Raw genomic sequence first — 25954 nt, 5'->3', positions numbered from 1 at the left:
TGGCTGAAACATATGACTAAAGGAATATATTATAATGCGAAAGAAAGTTGAGTCTCCTCAATTTGGTTTAGAGAAAATGTGAGAAGGGAGAAAAAAAAATGTGGGGTCTATTGTTTTATCTCTCTTAATGAAAAGAAGAAAAAATAAGAGCGGAGAGATAAAGATAAAAGAAAATGATATTATACCTTATTTAGTGTAGAGAAAAAAAATGAAAAGAAAAAAAAAATTGTGGGCTCTATGATTTTTCTTTCTCTCTAATAAAAATAAATGATAGGATAAATTAGTGTTAAAATATATAATTTTAATTGTAGGTTTTGTTTAATTTGTGTGCCCTAATATACACGGTTATTATCTTTCCTCGTCATTCATCCTTTGTTGATTCTTTCTCCATCGATTATGTCCTAATCTCCTTTCTTCTTCTCTATCGATAAATTTCTCCTCGAAAATCGATTTTATCATGTCATGACTTCTTTTAAGTGGGTAGTGAAAATCTAAACCACCAAAACTCTCCCCCCTTTTGTATTTTAAACTATGACCTCTCGTTTTTGATAATTAATGTTTGAAATCTCGGTTTGAAGAATCTCGATTTAAGGGATAAATCTCCTTCCTCTTCGTGTCTCTTTTGTCATATGTTTTTGGTAAGTACTTTTACTACGATCAATCAATGTACTATTTTTACTACGATCAATCATTTTCTAACCTAATTGTTATCCCTCCATTTGTCTCTCATGCCAGCTGTTCACGATAAGTTATTTCAATATGATCAACCATTTCCCTATTTTTTCTTCTTCTTATGTATATGTTCCATTTGCTAATGTAATGGTTATTCCTTGTTGATTTTTTTTGAACTTGACAAATACTTGTAATTAGTTGATAGAAATGATAGTAGGAAAACCAACAAATACTTGTAATTAGTTGATAGAAATGATAGTAGGAAAATGAAATGCGCAACCTCTCATCTTTTCAATCCTATAATGTTTCTTGTGAAAATAACCTTATGACTTATTCTTTATCGATTAAAATGAGGAAATATTTTCATATATTATATTTATCATTAAATTAATGTTGTGTTTTTCCTGTTGATATTCATTATTAGTCATTGGTTGACACACATTTGTTAGTGTACACTAGAATGTATCATAGATTGTTAATTGAATTAAAAATATGATGCTCCTTGGTGGTAATTTGATGAACGAAGGGATAATACCCTTGGCCTTTGAGATGTTAACATCAACACACGATTGTTGTATTTGTATCAAGGTAAATACTTTCCAACACACATTTTAGACCATATCACTCTATCAGTTGGAATTTAGTTTAGACAAACTAAATTTTGTCTGTTCCACATAAATTTATGAAATATAAATGTTGTACATGTTCCATATTTTTAATTTTTAATCTCATTGTTTTTAATCTCATTGATATTTTATTTTTGGTTTTACTTTGTTTGTAGGGAAAATGGCTTCTAAAGTTTCGACGTTCAGGGTAATTAAAGTTTGATGGTTAATTTTAAACTTTGGTGCTCTTAAATCCTAATTGATTTGCTTTTGATTGAAGCTCATTAATGACTGAATACACGGATAGAGTTGAAATCAGATGCTAAATTAACCTATTAAATACTAATAATAAATTATATATATCATTACATGAAAAAACTTCAGAGTTAACCTTTATAAAAAAAAAATCAGTTAACTAACTTTTTTGTCGAACTTTTCTCTGGACAAAATTACTTTTGACAACCCAGTTTTTTTTTTTTTTTTGAGGAACTTTGACAACCTAGTTTTATTTTCCCCTAAAAAAACTTAGTTTTATTTTGAATTTAACTTTAAACCTACATCCATAGCAAAACTATAGAAAATCTGCAAACAAACTATTTAGTATTAAATTAGTTGAATGTTTTATTTTACAAATTTTCTCATAACAATTTTTTTTTAAAATAAAATATAAAGAGGAATGCTAGCTATATTCACTTTTTAACACTCTATTTCGAACTCACATTTCTATTGTATGAAATTAAAAATGTGAGTATTAGAGATTGTGTTCAAAAGAGAGTGTTGCTAGCGTTACTCAAATATAAATACAACGGGAAAAGTATGGAATAGGATTTCCTGCTGTTACAGTAGGGTGCTGTAACGAATGATAGTCGTCCGATCATAACTGTACGATCGAGATTGTTTTAACAAAAATGATACAGTTTTCAATCTGAACCGTTTGATCTCAGATAGACTACTAAGATCGAAAACTGTGTGAAACTGCGTGGCATTTGCCACAGCATCAAAACCTGGTCCGAAAAATATAGAGAGAGAGTAGAATGAGTAGAAGAAATTAGTGTATTTGTAGTTCAAAAACGAACATGAGAAAGTGTTCTCTTTTCTCAGTTCAAAACTCATACTAAGAACAAGAACAAGAGGAAAAATCATCAAATTTTGCAAACTCTAATTTCCAATGGTACTTTCTCTCATCTTTCTGTTTAACCCTTTCAATTTAACAATTTTGTTCTCATGTGTTCTATGTCACAGGATTACCTTAAATCTGCGCTTCCTTCACAAGTTATGTCAGAACGTGGTTCCAATCTCGTTGTAATCAACCCAGGTATGCAAAAAATCCAATTTTGCGCATTACCCATTTTTTATCTTATGCTCTTTTAATTATTTTAGCTCTAAGTTTAAATAAAATCAACATTATGCACTTAAAAATTGTGACTTTATGTTATTTTCTCAGGTTCTGCAAATATTAGAATTGGATTGGCTTCACAAGATACCCCTTATAATATCCCTCATTGCATTGCTCATTATACCAAACAAGTTCCTAAGAAGAATGTTCAAGATCAGGTTTTTGAATTATTTTATTTCGTTAATTTATGATTTTAATATGATTTTAGTTCCTGCAATTATAGTGTTTTTGGTTTTAGTCCCTGAGATCAGGTTTTAGAATTATTTTATTTCGTTAATTTATGGTTTTGATATGATTTTAGTTCCTGCAATTATAGTGTTTTTGGTTTTAGTCCCTGAGACCAGGTTTTTGAATTATTTATTTCGTTAATTTATGGTTTTAATATGATTTTAGTTCCTGCAATTATAGTGTTTTTGGTTTTAGTCTATGCAAGTTTTTTTGTTGGGGTTCAGTCCTGCAAATTCAAAAACTATTGATTTTAGTCCCGGGCGTCAGCTTATTGGGCCATGGGGCGTAATTTTATTGGACCATGTATGGCATGAGGGACTAAAAGAACAATTTTTTTAATTTGCATGGACTGATTCTAAGCAAAAAAGCTTACGGGGACTAAAATTAAAAAGCGCTATAATTGCTGAGACTAAAATCATATTTAAACCTTCATTATTTTATCGTGCTATATTTTTATTAAGTTGTTTTCGCTTCCTTTAGAGGTATATATGTTTTACTTCAGTTGTTTGTTTGTTTGTGTTTAGATGCTCAATAGTCAAGTTACAACTGCACAGCATATGGAAAGGGAAAAGGCTTATGATGTTGTAAGTTACGATACATCGTAGAACTGTTACTTCTATGCTACATTTTGCTAATATTGGTTTTTTCCATTTTTTCTTGTGTGTAAAAAAGATTGCATCACTGTTGAAGATACCGTTTCTGGATGAAGAACCTTCCAGTAACTCTTTCCCTCGTAAGGTATATGATTTCTTTTCTGTTACACTTTAAGTGAACTCCTCAGTTTTGTTTGATTTCATGTTTGTTATAATACTTTATAATGGTTGGAACTTCTTCGTTCTTTGGAACTGTTTAAGCTTGGGAATGCATTTCAAATAGGGTGACATTTCTTGTACTTGCCATGTTGAAGATTTTGATCTTAACGAAATTAATTAACTACATAAGACAAACATGCTGACAGACACATATCATTTGTGGAGGATATGCCGTTGTAATTTGATTGACCCTTTTTTGAAATTCTAAGCTATGTTGTTTATCTCGGATAGTAAGATAGAGTGCCCAAACCTGAAACCGCTAAAGTGATATAGCAGATAGCGGGATGACCACTAAATATAAATCCCAACAGCATACAAAAATACATAAGCTGATCATTCAATGATAGTAAATCTAATGGCAGTTTAACAAGTATGAATACTAAGATTTCTGAAAAACCACTTTCACTCTCAAGAGCAACACCCTTCAATGAATACTATGATTCCGTATATTTGGAAAATACTGTCAAATACTTAGGTTGTGTTTTTGGTAAGATTAGTATAATATCATAAAACTGATCATTAGTCATTGTTAATACTATGAATTCCATTGTACTAAATGCACAGATGGGGCGCGCTGATGGACAAAATCCACACAGGAAAGATTCACCCTTCACTTGGACTAATGTTTACGAGGAGGTCATTAGTTCGTCTTCAGTTTCAGCATTAGGTAAGAGTAAATGGTACTTTTTTTGCATATTACGTAGTACTTTTCTGTGTTCTTCAGTTCCATCTGTGGCTTTGGGTATGTTTATGTCAACTAGTTTAGCATTTGGTTTATCTCAAGTCTGTTTTACCAAGTAACTAATATTAGACGGTAATCAGGAATTAAAAAAAATAAAAAATTCTCACTTGGAAGTTTGCATGTAGGTATCTCAGGTTTTAACATTCTATGATGATTTTATTTTTACTATACCTGTCTTGAACTTAGAACATGGTCTGACAAGTTGCTGAAGGCTTGCATGAGCTCAGTAGTCATTACACTTTAAGTTGTTAGTCGGATTAATTTTTTTTAAATTTGATGTTAACTGTCTCGAATATTTGAAATTACTTCGTGCTTCGATTTGAAATGCCGTTACTTTTATATGAATTAGGACATCTTACATATATAAGTTGACATTTGTAGATACCGCGAGTAAAGATGAGACTAGTGAGTCTTTGGACCCAAAAGAAGGTACAGATTTGAAGGAAATTGGTGCGAGCAATCAAAAATTCAGAAAGTTCATTTGTGGCGAGGAAGCATTAAGAATATCCCCCACTGAACCGTATTGTTTATGTCGTCCAATCCGCAGAGGACATTTGAATATTTCACAACACTATCCCATGCAGCAGGTACATGTCACTTCCTAACCCAAATGTATTCAATTTAAGTTAATTGATGAGCAGATAATATAGATAAGTGTATCTTGAGAATTCTGTATTGTGCCTTATAAGTTAGCTGTTGCATTGCATCATAATGTAATGCCAATTGTCAAAGCATAGTCATACTTAAGCAGTAATAATAATTAGTTATAGGCTATAACTAATTATTATTACTACTTAAGTATGCTGCATAACAATAATTCATTTTAGTATAGAAGATATGCTAGTGTTTGTTTTGGTGATTTAAGGATTTGTTGTCATTAATTTGGGAGTTTATGGTTTAGTTGCTCGAGCCATTGGATATTGGTTCCCAAATTGAATGGCGACCTTACTTTTATTATCTCGAATTGGGCTTTCTCTAGTGAAAAGTTTGTGTCACATTTCCCAGTAATCTAGAGTCTGTTGTGTTTAATAAGCTATGTCTCAGACATGAAAATTGAGTGCCTCTGATTATTTCTTGCTTTCATTCCACATCACTATTGCTTGGCTATTTTGCAGGTGTTTGAGGATCTACGTGCTATTTGGGACTGGATTTTAATAGAGAAACTGCATATTCCTCGCAATGAAAGAAACATGTACTCAGCTATTCTTGTGTTGCCAGAAACATTTGATAATCGTGGTATTTTAAACTTTATTCCTTCAAAGCCAATGTTACACATTTAGTTTTTCCTGTTGGAGTTCCCTTTGAATTTGTATTTCACACTTCTGGTATAGTCAATTTATGTTTTAGTCCATGCCACAAACAGAAATAAAGGAAATTCTATCTGTAGTACTGGAAGAACTCTGCTTTGGCTCAGCAGTGGTGCACCAGGTATGGCCTTCTATTTGCTGCTAAAAGTTTATATAATGAATGTAGGATTTCTTTTTTGGTAGGCATGAACACCACTGTATGCTTGACAGTCCATATTGAATTGTTTTTTATCAGGAAGGACTTGCTGCGGTTTTTGGAAATGGATTATCAACAGCTTGTGTAGTGAATATTGGTGCTCAGGTGACATCAATTATATGCATAGAGGTAAATGAAACTTCTGTATCCTTTAACTTTTATCATCATCTTCATCTTTTGTGAAACATCTTGTATTGTTCATTTCTGGTAGAGATGCAAAGACATGCACGTGCTTTCACCTAATAGCTTAAACCTTTGAAATAGTTGCTACTGACATGGTAGGTAGGAGAGACTTTAGCCAAGTTGTTATGAGTCTTGATTCTTGATAGTGATTGGGTTTGCTTTGCCACATCAGGGAAAACAACTTTTATGGTGAAACGGTTTCTATTTACTATGGCGTTGACACTAGTGTTATTATTCTGAATATAGTTTTTCCATCTTAGTTTCTATGAAAATTTACATTTACTGGCTACATACATCCACCATCTTCAAATATATTAGCTTGTTCCTCAAATTATCTATCAGATTTGATTCTCTCAATGCTTGATGATAGTCAAGATAGATTGAAAAATAAAAGCTGGCTAAGTATTTGGTAGTTAACTGCTTCTTTTGCTGTTCAGGAGGGAGCTACTCTGCCTTCAACTGCAAAAACTCTAACTTTTGGCGGTGAGGTACAAAATATATTTTCATATTGGACAAGTTACTGGTGTTTTGAGATAGTTATGAACTTGTAAGATGTATATGATTGATTACTAACATGTTTGATACATTATTTGTTATTTTATTTGACCAATCTCTTCTTTACATTCATTTAGAAACTTCATCATTTTGTTTTCACTTATGTGACGTATGTAAACCAAAAACCAATGTATTTGTCTCTTCTCTTCATAAACGAAGTTTATTGAGATGAAGTGAAGAAAGAAAAAAAAATCCAATCAAACGATCAAATTTCACTTAAAAAAAATCCAAAATTTCTCCACTTAAAACTCGTATCTCCCATCCTACATAATCTTTTAAAGTTTATCAAACACAAACATTTGTATTAGGTATTAGGAATATCTGTTAGGTATTAGGAATATCCTCTGTATTCATTTGTATTTACTGTGTGTGTTTGGGCCCTGAGCCATCTATTCAGCCCATCTAAGGGGTGCAGACTAGCCGCCTCTCTAATAATAGAATTCTGTTACTGATAGCTGTAACTTCTCAGTTAACATTTTCACACTTCAGATTCTTTTAATTTCTCTTGGTTTCTCCCTATTATGAGTTCTAAACCTGAAGAATCTGAACTTAGGGAGATCCGCTTAATGAGATTTTGTGTTTTACAACAAAGAGGACCAAATGCCTAATTTTATACTGTATCAGCTGCTGAGCTAAAGAAACCTCCTTAAAGATGACTGTTATGTTCTAACTAAATGCATCAAATAATAACCTAGATTGCACTTTGCAATAAAAGTTTAGCCTCTTTACTTTTACTAAATCCATCATAAGGAAATAACATTATATGTTTAAACAACAAACTATTCTGACTAACCACCACACGTAGCACACATAAAGCTTTTTGATGTCTACGAGTCTATAACAAATCATTTGTATTAATTTTATGAAGGATAGCAGTCAAAGCAAAACTCTTGTAGCCCTAGCGTTCGGAAAAGACCTAAATACTGAAAACAAATTGAACAATTGGATTAAGAGTGAGAAATTGAAAGAATTTATGGGGACATTTTTGTTGACACCAGCCTTGATACTTTGTCGATGAGCCACTTACAACTTACAAAACTCCACCAGTTAAAAATATTCAGAACACTCCTTCTCAATCCCGTGCTTATTTAATTAAAAAAAAAAGTGTGTTTGTCAAGTATGAAATATGTTGCATTTTGTATCTAATGTGCTGATTTTTTAAGTGTTGTATGTGTATTTATGCAATGGTCTTATCTTCTGTATTCCAAATTGTGTTTGTGGTAGTATTTTACGTAATTTCCAAATAATAACTTCATATTTTCAGGATATATCAAGGAGCCTTCTCTATACACAAAGACATCACCAGACCTGGCCACAAATTCGAACAGATATGTTGACAAAGCCAATCGATCTGTTAATGTTAAATCAACTCAAAGAGTCATATTGTGAAATCAGAGTGAGTTCTACAACTTTATCTCATTTCCCAAATTATCACTTTATTAACTCGTAAGAGAAGCCATTTTAATAATTCATAGCTGAGAGAAAACAGAGTTGGGAGACATGATAGACTACTGCTAATATCGATTCAGAGTTGAAAAAACAGCAGAGAAGCTATTTATGGCATAGCATTAGTTTACATCACAAGAGTTGTTTGCTGCCTAAAGCTGTTATCTCGTTTTTTTTTGCACTCATTTCTCTCTCGGCTTCATTATCTCTTAATTGGAGTCGTGCATGCATTTACAGTAATGTCAATGGCGGAAGGCAGAAAATCCCCTATATAAACATGCCATAGTGGCCAATGGTGCTTCCGTGGTGGGCATCCCTTCACAAATTGGCCATAGCGGTTGTCGATTGTGCATTTGCCACATTGTAGTCTTTAGAAAATAAAGTATATTTTGATTAAAAATAACCCATAACATTGAAATTGAACATGTTCTGATGAATTTTTTTTGCAAAAAAAGGCATCAAATCATGTGCGATTAGTGATACTCTAAATTTAACTTGATTCCAAACTTGAGTTCAATTTAAATTATCTAGTATCTTATCTATAGGAGGGGCAACTTGATGCTGTTGCAGTAGTTCATTCCTATGAGGACAAAGTGGTGCCAGGATCTCACAAGACAAGACTTACTGCTCTTAATGTATGTGCTCTCTGTAGAATTCTTTCTTCATTTGCCCTCAAATTTTGCCAGTAGATAATGCTGTTTCGATAATGACAAACACTATTGCATAGGTTCCTCCTATGGGATTGTTCTATCCAACGTTTTTTGTTCCTGATGTGTATCCTCCTCCACCACGGACTTGGTTAGTGCATTCATGAATTTTTCTCTGCTATCAGCCTGTGACCATGTTTGTGAACAATTTTGCATTTACACAACCCTGGTCGTTTCCCTTGCTAGGTTTAATGACCATGAGGATATGCTAGAAGATACATGGCAAATTGATTTTACCCGAAGGTCTGACATGTCCGACACTTTCTATCACAATGTTAATGGAGGAATGCCCATGTGGGAAAGTTATCCAACTTTTTCAACTAAGCCAAAAAAAGAAGAAAATCTTGGCCTTGCAGAGGCTATTACCAACTGCATTCTCTCAGCTGGTAACTTATTTTATATTATATTCCTCCATTTTATACATAGAGTTCAAGCCTTGTTTAGCTCTTTGGTGTTTATTTTCACAGGTCGCATAGACATGCAAAGAAAATTATTTTGTAGCATACAATTGGTGAGTTTTACACTTTGAGCTCAGCATTTTTAAGTTCATTATATTGCATGTTGATCGAAAGAAAGTGACACATTTTATCTGGAATAGACTGGCGGCGTGGCTTTGACAAATGGTTTAGTTCCTGCTGTTGAAGAAAGGTTTGTTTCAATTTCCATTGACCTTGGTAGATTTGCCTAGCATTATCAATGATTTTGTTGATTACTTTTTCAAGTTTAACTGATGGATGAGTCTTTTTATCTTTTTATATCACAGAGTTTTACATGCTATTCCTCCAAATGAAGCAATTGATACAGTGGAGGTTAGTCCAAATGAAGCAATCGCTCTAGTATTTTAATTTTTTACTGTTCTTATTTTTTGTACTGTGCTTTGTTTATTATGTCTTGTCTCTTATTTTGATGTGATATGTTTCTTCTCTTTGCTATTAGGTTATACAATCAAGGGCAAATCCAACATTTGTGTCATGGAAGGGCGGGGCGGTATGTTGAGTACATATGATCATTCACTTCTTCATTAATTTCGTCTCCTTGGTTATTAAATAGTTTTATGAATAACTTTTAAATTCTCAACATCTTAAAGTACCTGTAATGTGTTTGCAGATTCTTGGAGTACTTGATGTAGGTAGGGATGCATGGATAAATCGGGAAGACTGGATTCAAAGTGGGATTCACGTTGGAAGTAACAGAAAATACAAGGATTCTTATTATCTTCAAGCTCAAGCTATGTGTTACATGAATTCTTGAAGGCCTGTCATACATCTTAAAGTTTCAAATAGATTACTGCTAATTTCATGGATTGAAGTTTTGGTGTGTCTCGTGATAAAGTAAATTCAAATGTGTTTACAATTTTGTTTATGATGTTAATTATATTTTATGATAAAGTAAATTCAGTTGATTCTTGGAGTACTTGATTTAGGTAGGGATGCATGAATAAATTGGTAGGACTCAAAATAACTGAAAATACAAGGATTTTTATCATCTTCAAGCTCAAGCTATGTATTACATGAATTGAATTCTGGAAGGTCTGTGATACATTATCAAGTTTGAAATACCTATAAATTAATGGATTAAAGTTGCACAATCCTTTGTTACTTGTCTTTTTTTGGTGTGTCGCATGATAAAGTCAATTCAAATGAGTTTAGACAGTTTTTTGTAAAGTTATAATTATAGTTTCTGTACACCAAAATCACCTGGAAACTAGAAAGATTAATTGTGGAAATATTCAATTTGTGAAAATGCACACGTTAGCTCGTTAGATTATTTTTCCCCATAAATTTTAAGCCAGATACATCAAGCGGCGGTTATTTAAATTAGATGCTTGTAACTAGTTAATCATTTAACTATTTTTCTGACAAATTGATTCTCTAGATTATAAAATGTTTGCATTGTTATCCCTTTCAATCCAACTCGGTTAAAAAGTGCTTACCATCCAAGTTCAAATCAGCAAATTACCTTTTTTTAGTTAATTTTTTTAAAAAATAAAAATTCCAAAAGAAGATTATGAGCTTCATCATCAATAAAAACCTAGAATTGAAGGAAGTCCCGAAAAGAAATTTTAAAAATAAAAACTTCATTATATTTTCTATCATCGTCATCTAATTGAAAATAAAATTCACCAAAAACACTCAAAATTCAAACATTTTCACCCCAAAATCAAATAACGGGTTTCAACAAAGAGAGTTGATTGATTTTTCACCCAAAAATTGATATTTTTATGTAGAGCAAAAAAGAATTAACTCTCTTTATTTTGTTTTTTGCTTCTTCAAAAAGCCAGTAGTAATTCCAAGCAAACAAGAACAAAAGGAATTAAACTGTTTATGCTTTCTTGCTTGCCCACGTGAATCAAACATCCCTGGTGAAGCAGCTAGCCATTTAACTAGCTAATCCTTAAGTAAGTATTTATACCAGAAAACTATAGAGATTTATACTGTACTGTTCCTCTTCTTAAATCACATAATCTGAAGAAGTTTTAAAAAAAAAAGTCGCAGATCCAGAAACTTCTTTAAAAAGAGAAGAGTATACAAAAATATTTAAAAATATTTAAGACTAATATAGAGGGTCGGCTTAACGAGCCAACCCTATTAATTCACAAAAATTATGTCAGCCATATGTCTTGATAGCCATACAGCACTCACCATTCTGATGAGCGTGGCATATTTAGCCAACTGACCCTTTTTAATTAGCTCCTTCTGCTATCCAATCTTTTTATATGAAGCACTTGTACCCTCTCCACTCCACCTTATCGATGTGGGACTTCACATATGTGATACTACACTTTTTAGTAGCATTTTACCTTCACTTCGAAGAGGCCAAGGCCTATATAAATTCACAGTCTAAGTAAGTACCTTTATTGTGAATTTCATATGCTTGACCTATACAAGTCCTACAATTATAGAATTTGATGAACCTTTCCTGCACCAAAAAACACAAACAGAACCACTACTCCCCCATTAAATCCTTGTCACTATCATGGCTGAAACAAAACCAATGCTGCTAGTTTATTGGGTTGGCTTCATGGTTTTTGAAACTGCGAGGTAGTGTGGTTTTGGGTGTTTTTAAGGTGATCTGCATACATACGGCGTCTTGTATATAGCCTTCTTATTGGCTCCACCTGCGGGTTTTTCGAAAACTGCATTTTTAAAGGAACGATTAGGGACGTTGTTCTAAGTTTTTCAGTTGTTGGTTTTAAAAGTTAAATTCAAAACAAAATTTGTTCAAATAAAACTGGGTTTCATTTGATTCTTACTTATCTTAAAAGCGTTTTCACTTAAATCTCAAAACACAAAAATATGGATTTACTTTCTTTTGTTTTAACACTATCACGTTATCGCCATAAGTGACTGTCGACCATCACTCTGAACACCACTACAAACATCGTAAACCACTATTAACCACTATTAAGGTCGGCCTAGCTAAGGAGAATCCAACTCTGCAGAGCATTGTCTCCAATTTATGAGGGCACAGAAATTACATTTGTTGAAAAAGTAAAACATTTTGAGTTTTTCATATTGCTCAAACACAAGTCATCCAAATAACATGTAACTTGACGCGACACACTTTATAATTGAAATGGTCTACAACATTATTTGACATGATACTGCTATAACACCAATCAACTTGGCACAAAAATTCAAATCCTCTAAAAAAAACTAAAGAGTAGAAGTGTGCTAATCTCATCATAGAACTTGCTGCATAAGGGGTTAAGTGCCTCCATTATAGTTTGAAACAGGCTTACTGAGACTATTTGAATTTACTTCCATCTAGTGCACTGTCTAGAACTTTCATCTAATGCAATTTTCTTGTCTCTAGAAAGAACTTTCTAGTAAAATACATGATTCTTCCCTATGAAAAATCAGACTAAAGAAACAACTGTTATGGAGCAGACCTCATAGTATTCTAGACTGGCTTAGATTGGTCAAATATCTTCCATTTGGTTTTCTCATCTTTGTCGGGACAGTAAAGCATAATATGAAGGAATATATGCATTATTTCCTTTTTTTGTTTATAGTTGAGCGAAAACTCAATTTAGTTTTTCATGATTTTTCTTGCGATCCAAATTTAGTTTCTGATAAAAAATAACATCAAACGAGACAAACTAACTCATCTGTAATAATAAGTCGATGATTAATTTGTTTTTCACATATAAATGTTAGAGATTAATTTAAATATTATTTTTTGTAAAAGACTAAATTGAACCGCAAAAAGTTTTACTCTGTTCTAGTTTTTGTCTAAAAGAGTATGGGTGGGTTCCCTTCCACTATTCATTCAATTTTGCTTTGATATTGCCCATCCTAGAGTGGTACCTTAAGCTGTCAAATGTTATGCATTTTGGTTATCATACTACTTTATAGGTTTGATTTTTTTTAGTTAAAAAGTATTCAAAGGCTACCTTATTTTTACTGTAATTTTCAAAATTAAAGGGAGGAAGTTAGACCAAGGTTCTTGTAGAAAAATAAAAGTAGACTAAGGTTTGTTAAGGAAATTGATGGTAGCATAGCTGATAACATGATATCTCCATGTTTTATGTTCAATGTTTGATTTTGTTGGGCTACCACCCACACCGTCTAATTTTTTTAATCTTCTTCTGGTTTTGATTTGTAATTTTAGTTATTATAGTTACATCAAATTCTTCCATATAGTTAATGACAAAGCCTAATGGAAAATCATATAAATCATCATTTAAAATTAAAAGTAGATTTTGTCAATCTTGTAGGTATGAAAAAGTATACTAAGCCTTATTTTAATTACAAACGATCTAGATCACAAGTTGGTATTGTGAGTGCTGGTTTTATAATTGACCACGTAACTACACTTGAATCGTGGGATTCAAAGAAATTTGTGAGTGGTGGATTAGTAAAAAAAAATTGAGACCATAAATTCACGTAAACATTAGCATAAAAAAACTAGAGTCACATGTATTAATTATGGGTGGAAGATTTTTCTTATATAATGCAATAAAACATACGAATTTGTTATGGTGAATGTGACAGAAAACCGACTAGGCATGGAGAAGGAGGACCCAGTAAGTTTGATTATTACATGAAAATAATAGAAAAACGTCAAAACAAGACAAACAAAGACGCATTATGATCCACTTTTGTGCTATCTATCTGCATCTCTAGGTCCCTCATATCTTAATCACACAATATTAGAGAAATGATACTACTATTATAATCATTCAACCTTTGACCACTTTTTGCTACAATTTGCAAACACAACCATCACTTGCAAACTTACACTCACCAATCGATTTGGCTCTGGCTCACCAAACATGTTCTATACGTCTATGAATCTAAACCAAAGCAACGAAAAGAAAAATAATATTTAACACTAAGCGCACACAAAGCAACCAAACATGTTATTGTTAACGACTACCCCCAGTAACCAAAAAAAATAACGACTACCCCCAACACTTTATACAAAATTAATTTTAAAAAAAAATCAAATACTTTAATTTTTAATGCACTGTGTTGCGGATTCGATGAGAAAACTCACACCAATAACAACTTGATGTGTGGAGCAAGGGATAATAAAGCAACCAATAATCAAAGTGAATAGAACAGTTATAATCACAAGCCAAAAGTAGAAAACAACACAGCAAGAGAAAAGAAGAAGAGAGAACACAGAATCTGTTTACCCAGTTCGGTCCAAATTGACCTAGTCTGGGGGAGAGAGCAGCCATCCGTTCCACTATATGATGAGTAACGTTACAAAAGAGATGGATTACAAGAATAAGTCTCCCGCCTAATTCTACCCAAATCCCAGCCTCTTCCCGTAACCAAGAGACTCAATCCTAATAGTGTTTCCCAAGGTAAATCAACCCTCAAAACCTAGTGTTTGTTCCAAAGAGACAAACTCTATACAAACCCTAGTTTTGTTGTTGCCTTTCTAAACCCTTGTTTCAGCCCCCTCTATCTCAAGGTTTACACTGATACAATGCCTATATTTATAGTAAAAGAAACTCCCATAAAATTGTACCAAATCTGGCCCAAAAAATACGTTTCTGAAAAATAACAGCACGCAAAATCGGGCCCCGATTTTTACCATTCGGGCGCCGATTTTTCCAGTACCAAACTGCTCCCAAAGACAGCCAAAATCGGGCCCCGATTTTTGCCATTCGGGCCCCGATTTGTACTTTCAGCAAACATCAATTTTTGGCCTCCAAACTCCAATTTTGAGTCACTTTCACAACACACTGAAATCATAAATTTTCATAAGATGTTTAAAAAGTGTTTCGAGAACACTTATTAACATATATATATCTACATATTATAGACTATTTCGTGGAGAGGTTAGTTCATAATTTTATTTTGTAAAAGTTTACAATATTTTTCTTTTATGATGATATTATAGACTAATTTTCTTTTCCAATTTCTAAATTCATCATCCCACACACATATTCACAAACAATTAAATGAGTGTGTAACTCAATGAATGTAGACTCAATTGATAAAAAAAAGTTGATTTACCTCCAAAGTCTCCATAAGCGCTACTTGAGCTATAAGGCTTGTAAAGACTATGGTCAATCTTCGAAGCTCAATTCATTTAAACTTTTTTTTTTATAAAAAAAAATAAATGATCGTGTGAGATACTTTTTAATCATTGAGTGTGTAAGATATACTGTCTTAGTTCCTTATTGCTTGCTACTTTGTAGAGAAAATATTTTCCTATTTATCTGTCATTTACAACGTTGAATGCAATATTAATTATTTTTTGTCAATAATATTCTTAAATATTTATCATAGATTTAGAGACGATGTGAAAGGAGATAATAAATGGTTAAAAGTATTGTAGAAAAAATAAATAATTCTATTAAAAATAACAAAATTTAACAATTGTCTTGACACTAATTATGTGTAAGTATGTTTGAGTGTGTAAGATATACTGCATTAGTTCCTTATTGCTTGCTACTTTGTAGAGAAAATATTTTCCTATTTATCTGTCATTTACAACGTTGAATGCAATATTAATTATTTTTTGTCAATAATATTCTTAAATATTTATCATAGATTTAGAGACGATGTGAAAGGAGATAATAAATGGTTAAAAGTATTGTAGAAAAAATAAATAATTCTATTAAAAATAACAAAATTTAACAATTGTCTTGACACTAATTGTGTGTAAGTATGTTTGATATGCTAAAAATAAAGTATCAAACATAACAACACATGACAAAATTTTGTGGTATTGAATCACTTTTGATCTTATACGATTTTTTTATGGACACAATGTTATTTTGGTATTTTAGACAACTTGTACGTGAGACAAAAAGTTGTGTCGTGATTTAGTACATGGATAAGAATTTTAGTTTTTGTTTTGTTTCTTGCCTCCAATTTCTCTTATCCTTAAAATAGTTGGAATTGTCATGTCATATCCTTCATTTTTTAGGAGATCAAATTCACAAGCGACAATTAAAAATAAATAAATGAAATACTATACATCAATAATTCGTTTGTAACAAAAAAAATTCGTGAAAAATCACATTTTTAAAAGGAAAAAAAAAATCAATTTTGGAAGTTTTTCAGTTTTCAGTTGTTTGGAATAGATTTAAAAGATTTGAACAATAGAAGGATCTAAATCGGGGTATCCTTCTCCGCCGCTCTGCTAGGGTTTCACCCTAAAAGAGCTTCTGACGGCAGGTAGTGATTCTTAATCCCTTACTAGTGTCTTCCATCCCCCCTTGTGGCATTTTCCAGTTTCTCCCCTTTTGGCATTTTTCAGTTCCATCTCCTTTGTCCGTGTTTTTGCGGATGGATACTCGTCTCTTTGGCTCCTTGGTTGTCTTTCCTCAACGGGATCTTTGGTTGTTCTAGCCTCCTCCGCCTCCATGTCTCGCTGTTATGGCTGCCACCACAATCATTGAGGCGTTGTCTGAGTGCCCTCCTTGAAAACCACCACGGAAGCACTTTGTTTGGACTACTCCATCATCGCTGAATTTGAGATCTAATGTCCTCGTGGGTGCTTTTTTAGTTTCTTTGTTATGTTTAATTGCTTGTGTTTTGTTTTCCGTCTTTTGCTTACAGTTTGCACCACGAATGTTTGATGTATTGCTTGAGAAAGACTCATTTCAGAGGTATTATATCTTAAGCAAAGGGCTTATGGTGGCTATCACCAGGTTCAGTATCCTCTCAACCTCGTAAAAGTCTTATCAATATGTGGTAGAATTGGTCATCTCAGAGACCAGTTATAGTCGATTTGAGCGAACACCTGCAAATATCTTTTTTCGAAGTTGGATGAAATTAAAGACTATGGATCTCAAATTATTACTAACCTTTGGCCATATGTGAAAGATTTTAGTCTGGTTGCTACGATCTATAATTTGGTTTGTTAACGCTCTATTGTCTTTTGAAAGTTCTATATGTATCTCTAGTGAGTATTCAATTATTTTTATTATTAGTACCGAACTCAAAATATGGATTGAAAACGTCCTAATGCATAATCTTTTTTTTTTATTGTATCTTTTCTATTCTAACATCAGAAATACTTGGTTGTGCACAACCTCAAATCAAAAGGATTTAGACACACTTATATGAATGATAAAATTTATTATTTCTCTTCTAAATTTTATCAATCATACGAATCTGCCCAATTGTGGCTAATAGTTATCCAAGACTTGCTCATCTAACATTTGAATGAATGAAGTTTTATTTTGCTGTAAAAAAAAAACAATGGGCAGGCAAGTCGAGGTGTAAGACAGAGAGAAACAGATAGGTGGAGCCATCCATGTTTGTTTGAATAATAATAATAAGTGGATGACCTGACTAGATCCTTTCCTTCTTTCTGTTTCCGAATCCAAACGTGTGCATCTCACCCCCCCACCCCCACCCCACTTTTTTATATATAATAAAACCAAACAACCCCTCTTCATTCATCTTCTTATTTTCTTTCAATCTCCAAAAAATTCTAACCTAAACCTCTCTCTCTTATGGCAGATTCAAAGAGAAACACCACCACCCTTCAAAAACCAAGCCGCTTACAAAAACGTGCTCCATCTTCCTTACAAATCAACCGCTCCATTGAATGGAACGTCGCCATCCCTCTCCTTTCTCCCTTATCATCTTCTCCACCACCTCAACTGGCGAATACAAGACCATCTCAAGGAGTCACCACCGAGCCGGAGAAAGTCATCGTCACGTTCAAAAACTGGCAGCACCCAGCTGCTCCTTTCTGCCATGAACAAGCTCCTTTGGTGCCACTTAGGTTATGATGATGAATGGAATGATTTGATATAATTTCTAACGTTGTATCTTTGCCTTGTGGGAGAAGTTTTTTACCTATTTTTCACGCTAGGGTTTATGTTATGTTATATTACCCTGTGTGTGTTTCAGTTTCTATTTATTTTCTACATTTAAAGCTTTTCCCCATTTTTTTTCCCTTGGTTATTATTTTTAATAATTTTGGGGTTTCAATTAGATTGCCACTACTTTTTTTATTTGCACTCTGTTTCTTTCTCTGTTGTTAAGTTGTATATACAAAGTTTCAAGTTTCATGCATATATAATAATAATTTAGTTTTGTTAATTATTATTATTATTATTGTTATTATTAATATTCAATTCAAAGAATCTCAGTGTGTGGGTGACAGGCTCAACGTTCGAAAATTGGGAACATCGTTCATGTGCTACTCTGCTGTTCTGCTTTTCAACACGATGTATACTCCATCGTAACAATTTTGTGTATATAATTTTGTGTCTATAATGGTAAAGGAAAAAATGTTAACAAGTAACAATTAATATTTGTCATTATAAAAAAAAAAAAAAAAATATTGTAGTTGTTATATTTTCAGCTTCAGAGTAGAAATTTTCATTCCATTGACATATAGAAAGTATAAAACACTGAACATTATCAAACATGGTGTTCTGTTTGATTGGAAGATTGAACTTTTCAATTTTGTTAAGAAATTAATGGTTATGTTAGATTCTGGATTTGAACTTAGAGCCTGATGCTATAAACTCGCGGACCTTCCTAGTATTGAAAATGTTCGATTTGAAGGTTAATTTTGAATACTCTTAAACATATGTCGGATTCTAAGAAGAGTAAAGTCCCAAGTGATTGTAAATCTTTAGAACATTTTTGTTTTTGATTCAAATGATTCAAAAGTAAAAGTAAAAACTTGATGTAGTTATTTCAATAAGATTCCAACTAGGAAATGTATTGAGCAATCAATCTATATTGAATACAAAGAGACTCAACTTAAATAAGGATGAGTAGGATTCCATACAAATCTTATCGGATAGGTAAGATTCAATTCAAGTACTCTGATTTTGCCATCTAAAAAGACCTAGCGGTACAGCGTGCTGCCTGCATTTCTTCTACACGTGTGTAACACATTAAAGTCAAATTTAAAGGTTATAGAGATATTTGAAAATGTATTTCATTAACTGTAGTGGTTGTTTATGCACGAGGAGTTTTCTCATTAATGGATAATAATATGCCAAGAGAGGACCACTTTTTTGGTGCAAAACAGCTCATCTTCTTTGTCCAAATAGCACATGCAGTGTTCAGAACAAGATTAATTGATACAAGAAATAGAGTATAACCCACATGTAGAGGGGACACAAAAATGGGTAATGTGCTATCCAAATAGTTCTTCTATCACCATTCATTACAACAAACCAAAAATGTTACATAATTTGACTTGATGTCATTGTCAAGTGTCCTATTTTGTTAAACTCAAATGGTTTCCAGTGTACAATTTAAAAGTTAGGACATGTAAATGTGAATGTTACCTGGCTAATACAAGTTCAGACAGGAACGTAGGGTCATTCAATTTAATTGTTTTTTTTTTCTTCACTAAATTTATTTATCTTTTTCTAAATATCCTTCTAACAGTGTTTTTCAATTGATACTTGTCTTGCATTGTTATGTTTAAAGTTAAAGCAATTTTCTACAACAAATGCTAATAAAGTCATTTGTAAGACGTGAGGGTAAAGAAAAGTGTAGTTGTAGTTTTGCTGCATATAGCTTCAAAATACTGAAATAGGAAATATGAATTGATTCTGATTTAAAAGGAGTATGAGATATGTAGTTTTTAATTAGATTTCTAAAATATGACTTGATGTTTAAGTTTCACATCTACATGATGACTAGTAATTTCCTACTAGGCTAACTAAGAGAGCCATATGCTAGGAGATGGGAGAGCAATATACTTATAGCAACAAGGTAGCATTGATCTATATCTATTATATTTTATAACTCAAAAAGAAAAGGAAGTGATTGTGTTATGCCTTTTGCAGTTGAGAACTCTTGTGGTCTGAGTGTGAATAATTAATCTCACATCTATTATGAATGTATTATGTTGGATATATAAGAAAGAAACGTGATTTATAACTGATGTCTTAAAGTTTTGGATGAACATGTGGTGGCAAGATCTCATAGGAGTCTTTAAATTGTTTAGTCTAATATTGGTTATGATGTTGTTCTAGAGTCAACCTAGGAGTCAAACAACCAAAGCTAGGGCCTCGAACAATGGAGAAAAAAGAGCCTCAAACAAATTCAAGAGCAATGCTATATCTCTAGAAAAATAACATCAAGAATTCTTCAAGAATAAAGAATAGCCAATCACAATGCACTATTTGCCACAATTCAAGGAGGTGTGGCTGAAAAATAGGAAGTGGACAAATAAATCATCCAATTAAAATTTGCCAACTATTTCTTGAAAAATTCTTGAAGCTATTTTTCTTGAGAAGTAGCATTTTCCCAAATTCAATTTAGTTATAAATATATAATTTGACAAATTAGTTAAATATTTTCGTCCAACTTAGTTAATTAAGACGAAAGTCCATCCTCCTTGATACAGGTTTAAACCTTAGACTCATGCACATTTTTTTATTTATATTTTTATAAATCTTGTGTTATATTTTATTTTGTAAGACCTCGTTATAAAATTTATGTTAACCTTTAAACATGTTTGATCGGTCATGTGTTGTTCCACTCTCCCCATGGAGCTGTAAAAAAAGGTAACTACATGAATAATTTTAAGGAAATGCTAACTTGTTAAGCTTTTTATTTTCAGGAAATTTTCAAGCATTTGTTATTACTTGGCAGTGTTATATCAAGTTTCTTATTCATTAATGAATAATTTGCTTTTTTTAATGAACCACCTTGTGGTGGTGGAGACAATCATGTTCTAACATACATTGGTAATTAGTGGTTACTCAATATGGTGTCTACCTAGTAGTTCTAACCGTAATTTGCCACTTTAACAATTCTCATTATTCAAACAATTGCACATGATGACATGGAATTGTTCTGTTGACATGAATTTGCACTTTAATATCATTTTAGTGCCAAAAACTCAAAGATGAAAAAGGAAATTAAAGAAGGCAATAGAAAGAAAAGAAAAAGTTGTACACCTCATATATTGGAAATGCTTGTTGCTGATACGCAAAGCAATATTCCATGGCCTTTTTCTTTTTCTTTAATTTGTCTTTTTGCATGTCTATGTCGTGCCAAAAATGAGTGGTTTTCAATTTTCACTCATTTATTGCTATTTCATGTCATGTATAATGTATTATGATGCCATTATCCTTTTCTTTAGTTCGTTCACTGAAATTAAAAAATATACTAACAAATGGATTTGGAAAAATGCAAAAGAATAAATACACAAATTAAATTACTCCTTAAAATTGTAAGATTTCCCTTCGTGCTTATTAAAAAAAAACAAAAAAACTTCCTTCGTCACTATTATAAGCCCATTAACAAAAAAAAAAGTTTTTCCACTAAATACAAAGATCATCTACATATTCTTAATTGTATTTATTATCTTTTTAAAAAAAATTATATCTCCTACTAATTATACCAATTTATCTTACAGTGTGAAAAGTTAACAATGAATATATGTATACATTTTTTTGAAAGGGGAATATATGTATACATAAAAGGTAAGAGAAATGATATTTTGACAATCACTTTTTGACAACTTTTAGACAATTTTCTCTCTCATACTCACATGATGTTGTTATCCTCTCTCTTCCTTTTTCTCTCTCCATTGTTTTTGACCAATAAGAAGTGAGAAAACACAAGGTTGTCAACAAAGTTGTCATCAAATGGATGTCAAAATATCATTACTCAAAAGGTAATTTAGTAATAGTCACACATATTTAGGATATACTCCCTCCGGTCTCAAATATAAGAAAAAATTCTTTTTTTAGGTTAATTGAGTAGTTAATGTATCTGGCCTACATTGTAAAACAAATACATTAATTATTCTATGAACCTAAAAAAGGAATATTTTCTTATATTTGAGACCGGAGGGAGTATTTGTTACTCTAACAACTTTTTTTAATATTCGTGATTTTTATTAGAATGTCACATAAAAAGGGGCATAGGAATATTAATTATGTCTCTCATATTATTGATATCCTAAAGTGATTCTAAAATTCATACAACCTTACGATATAAGGGACCAATTTGGATCTTTATTTGATCAGAAATTGTTGATAATGTGGGAGGCTAAATTAATAGGAAGTTACTTTTTAGGCATCTAGCATTTGTTCAAAAGCACATCAAACTATTAAAAATACCCTCGGCGATAATTAACTATCGTTTGTTGGAATGATAATTAGGATGTAGTTGTAGGAAGAAATGCACTTGCAATAGTAGAAACTAGAAAGTCATAATTGGTAAAATTGGGCGCACACATACTTATACACCTTCAAGCACTCAACCAACATTCAAAATGGAACCATCATTCAAAATACATAAATTAGCAAGTCATTCATTCCAAAGTGAAAAATAATTGTTTAGGTATTAAAATACCAACATTCATCATTTACATGAAACAAAAAAAAAATATCGAAATGCAAAAATAATTATCGGAAAATCCTCCTTCATTTAACTTGATATTGAGTGGCTGGCAATGTTTCGTTCGCAGGCATATAGGTCGTCTTATAAGGTACCATTTACCGTACCATCCAAGGCACTGGTTCTAACACTCTTGATCAGTTGAAATGTATCCACATTATCCTTGGCATGCTCCCCCTCTATCAAAACCTCCATATTTGTTGGCCTAGGTGGTTCTCCCTCAATTGAGGGCACTACTTTTAGAATAGATACATTATAGAATAAGAAAATGTAACCTTGTAGGACAGCTAGTGTGCCTCCAGGAATAGACCCAACTTAGCCTAAGGTTTAATGTGCAACAAATAATATTGAAAAGCCTGACCTACCTGGAAGACATTAATTGCTGGTACAGAGGAAGGATGCTTTACGACCATACTGCCACATCACCCGTTCTAACAAGTGGCGATAAACTGTCTTGCGACCGAACTTTATCCAACCAGAGTACAAACAAATAATAATATGATCGTATGGATGCGTCAGACGATGATCATTATAGGTGCCGAAGATCACGTTGTTGACCTCTATACGATTAAAGTAGGCCATGTAGTTGTCCGGTAGCTAGTTACCCTTGTCGGAAATGAACCACAAAGCGCGTGGCATGTCAACGAAATAGTTGGGGTGGATATCATATAGACATATACTTGTAAATGAAATGCTTCACAACCGAGGCCTAAAAAAGAAACACAAACATAAACACATATTCCAAACACAACCATTTATTAAATTAAAATTTGTTTTTTTTTTATGAAAATTACTCTCCAGGCTTCCATTTTTTCTCCCAACCACCCCGAAAATAGCGAAATACCTCAGCGACAGTTAGCTGCCGTTTGAGAAAAAAAATTAATCGGTTATACCAATTTAAAAAGTGAATGAACCGCTCTTAAAAGCGCAAATCGATACATAGCTACTGTTGGAGAACTGAGCGGCACTTGAGTACCGTTCGAGGAATCTTATGAGAAATTTGAGAAGTCTAAAGAGAAATTTATGTTTTTTAGACCTATGCATTTTGGGTCCAATATGTCTTACAACATTGCTGGGCTATGTCTTGCTGAATTTCTATTGGGCCATTATTTATTGGTCCATTTAATCCCTCTGAGTTAATTGATTTTATTTTTTTTTGTGAAAATTAGTTAATTGATTTAATTTCTATGTTTGTTTACTTTGTATGTTGTCATATAGAAAAAATATTCTTTCCTAAAAAAATATAGAAAAAAATATTCTATAAGAATTATCTATCTACCCTAAGTTTATGGGGGTCTGTTAATAAAGAATAAAAAACAATTTTTTTAACAAAAAACAATCAAGAATAAAACTATGTTAGTAGGTTACGACTAGCAGCACATTAAGTTTACTTTCGTGTAAGAAAAAAACTATATGGGCAATCCATATCCAAGGGTGATTGTGCTTTGTGGAAGAAAAATTTAAGATCTTTCAACGAAATAAAAGAATTTATCCGTGTAAGCTACAAAGACTAACTAGAAGAAGACTTAATAAAATAAGAAAAACTAGAAGAAGACTTTATAAATAAACAATTATTCCTTTTAAATGTTCTTTTTGTTGTCTGATTCCTAGCAAGTTATTTTCGCAACAAATTCAATTATGTCTGCGGTACTACTGATCAAAGGAAAAAGGATGGAGTCAGAGTATCGTATAAAACCAAGGAGATTAAGATTCAAATTTGGAAAAAATTCTAAAGACGTTAACTAGCAAGGGTCAAAATCCATAAAAAAAAATAAAAATAAAAATTAAGGGTCCAGTATTAGCCGTAGGAAAGTTAAACATATATATACTTTTTAAATTGTTATCCAATTTGGACAAATAATTTTTGAATTGTCATCCAATTTGGACAAATAATCAGCCAATCAATATCTTTTATAATATCCCTCAAAAAAATATCTTTTATAATAAAAATTATATATTAGAGAGAGAAAACTCTAAGGCCATGGTGGAGAAACTGTCAATTTTATCGGTGATTTATTGTAGAATTTTAGACTTAAATGCAACGAAAAAAATATTGTTGAAGTCTAAGTAATTATGTGGCACATTGCTCACTCCAATGTCTTCATCTTGCACTCTTTCAATAACTACCCTTCCAACATGCTGTGGTGATTCTTCAACCTATCCGGGAATGTCTTCAACCTAAGCATTAGCAATAGGGTAATGTTAACCGGTGCCCTCGGGGCACTGGTTAAGAAAGCAAATTTAGTAAATATTGCATTGGAACTTGTGTTGTCAACTCCTCAAAAGCATAAAAAGTGTTATTTTCATTTTAAAATTTCATTTTTTTGGTTCCTTAACCAGTGTTTCGGAGGCACCGGTTAACATGACCCTTAGCAATATGATCAAGAGAAGTTGTTACATATCAACAACTGTGGAAGTTGGATGATCCGGTTATTTTATGACATTTTTTATGAATTTATTTTATGACTTTCCTTTACAGTGAGTGGCATAACTCTCTCGGTCTTAATCTATGTTAAACTTTCTACAATTGAATTAAGAATGTCCAATAATGTTGAAAGTTATACCAAATAAAACAATCTTTCATATTATTATGAGCAATGTTATATCTCTAGAAAAATAACATCAAGAATTCTTCAAGAATAAAGAATAGTCAATCACAATGCACTGTTTGCCACAATTCAAGGAGGTGTGGCTGAAAAATAGGAAGTGGACAAATAAATCATCCAATTAAAATTTGTCAACTGTGTCTTGAAAAATTCTTGAAACTATTTTTCTTGAGAAGTAGCATTTTCCTATTATTATCATATACAATGCATATCCTTTTCGCTCCACCAATGTGCGATCACGACAAGTTTGTCCAAAATCAACATCAACATGAACACATGAAAATTATCTCATTTATTTGGAATTGGTCACTTCATTGGATCCCCTAAATGTGCTTTATTTGCTGTTTAGTGCACATAGCATGGGGATGGCCTACCTGTTACAACTGGTTGTTTATGGATTTTCTGTTCTGGATTTTGATCTTTTCTCATGCAACAAAAATAAAGTATCCATTTTTTTGTCTATATAAATTAGGGTTAATACTATTTACTTAAATTTTAGTGTTCATATTGTTTTAAAAAAAGTGTCAATTTTTTACTTTTTTTTTAACAAATCAAAATGGAATATATTGCTCAAAGGATAAGTGAATCACCCTGCACAAGATGTGCTAAAATGGTGAGAACACACAAAGTCTGTTACACAATCATGGCCCCAACCAAAAATGGTGCTGCCAAAAGGAAAAAAAATAAA

General features: G+C 32.3%; 1 protein-coding gene and 1 non-coding gene across 3 annotated transcripts; one reads left to right on the top strand and one right to left on the bottom strand.

Annotated features, from left to right (window-relative positions):
* The first annotated feature begins 2327 nt into the window (after positions 1-2327).
* Positions 2328-10437, top strand: ARP9 (actin-related protein 9). 2 transcript variants are annotated; one of them, XR_015020501.1, is made up of 21 exons: positions 2328-2448; positions 2520-2592; positions 2722-2831; positions 3426-3485; positions 3574-3639; positions 4278-4380; positions 4837-5042; positions 5571-5691; positions 5819-5883; positions 5998-6087; positions 6579-6629; positions 7961-8092; positions 8688-8777; positions 8870-8940; positions 9036-9235; positions 9317-9360; positions 9448-9497; positions 9613-9658; positions 9786-9836; positions 9957-10180; positions 10273-10437. XR_015020501.1 is itself a non-coding variant. In XM_085730283.1 (20 exons), the coding sequence occupies exons 1-20, from the start codon at positions 2446-2448 to the stop codon at positions 10098-10100; spliced, it is 1776 nt and encodes a 591-aa protein (XP_085586409.1). In that variant the 5' UTR covers positions 2328-2445; the 3' UTR covers positions 10101-10437. The 2 variants fall into 2 exon arrangements, 1 of the variants encoding a protein (XP_085586409.1); XM_085730283.1 differs by having other exon boundaries at positions 9957-10437.
* Positions 10438-11407: 970 nt separating this feature from the next.
* LOC146956643 (U11 spliceosomal RNA) lies at positions 11408-11533 on the bottom strand. The gene has a single exon (XR_015025305.1). It is a non-coding gene; the product is annotated as a U11 spliceosomal RNA (small nuclear RNA).
* Between the last annotated feature and the right edge of the window lie 14421 nt (positions 11534-25954).

This window comes from Medicago sativa, chromosome 1, assembly GCF_051527215.1.
Source record: "Medicago sativa cultivar Bolivia chromosome 1, Bolivia_mono, whole genome shotgun sequence".
In the NCBI taxonomy this organism is placed as follows: domain Eukaryota; kingdom Viridiplantae; phylum Streptophyta; class Magnoliopsida; order Fabales; family Fabaceae; genus Medicago; species Medicago sativa.
The sequence above is the reverse complement of the archived record's forward strand: the minus strand, read 5'-3'. Positions and strand labels throughout refer to the sequence as shown.

What these genes read in the sequence shown, in the direction of transcription:
- ARP9 (XM_085730283.1), top strand. An exon ending in AGAAACATTTGATAATCGTG is followed by an intron (nt 5,692 to 5,818) that starts GTATTTTAAACT and finishes TGCCACAAACAG; the next exon opens with AAATAAAGGAAATTCTATCT. An exon ending in AGTCATATTGTGAAATCAGA is followed by an intron (nt 8,093 to 8,687) that starts GTGAGTTCTACA and finishes TCTTATCTATAG; the next exon opens with GAGGGGCAACTTGATGCTGT.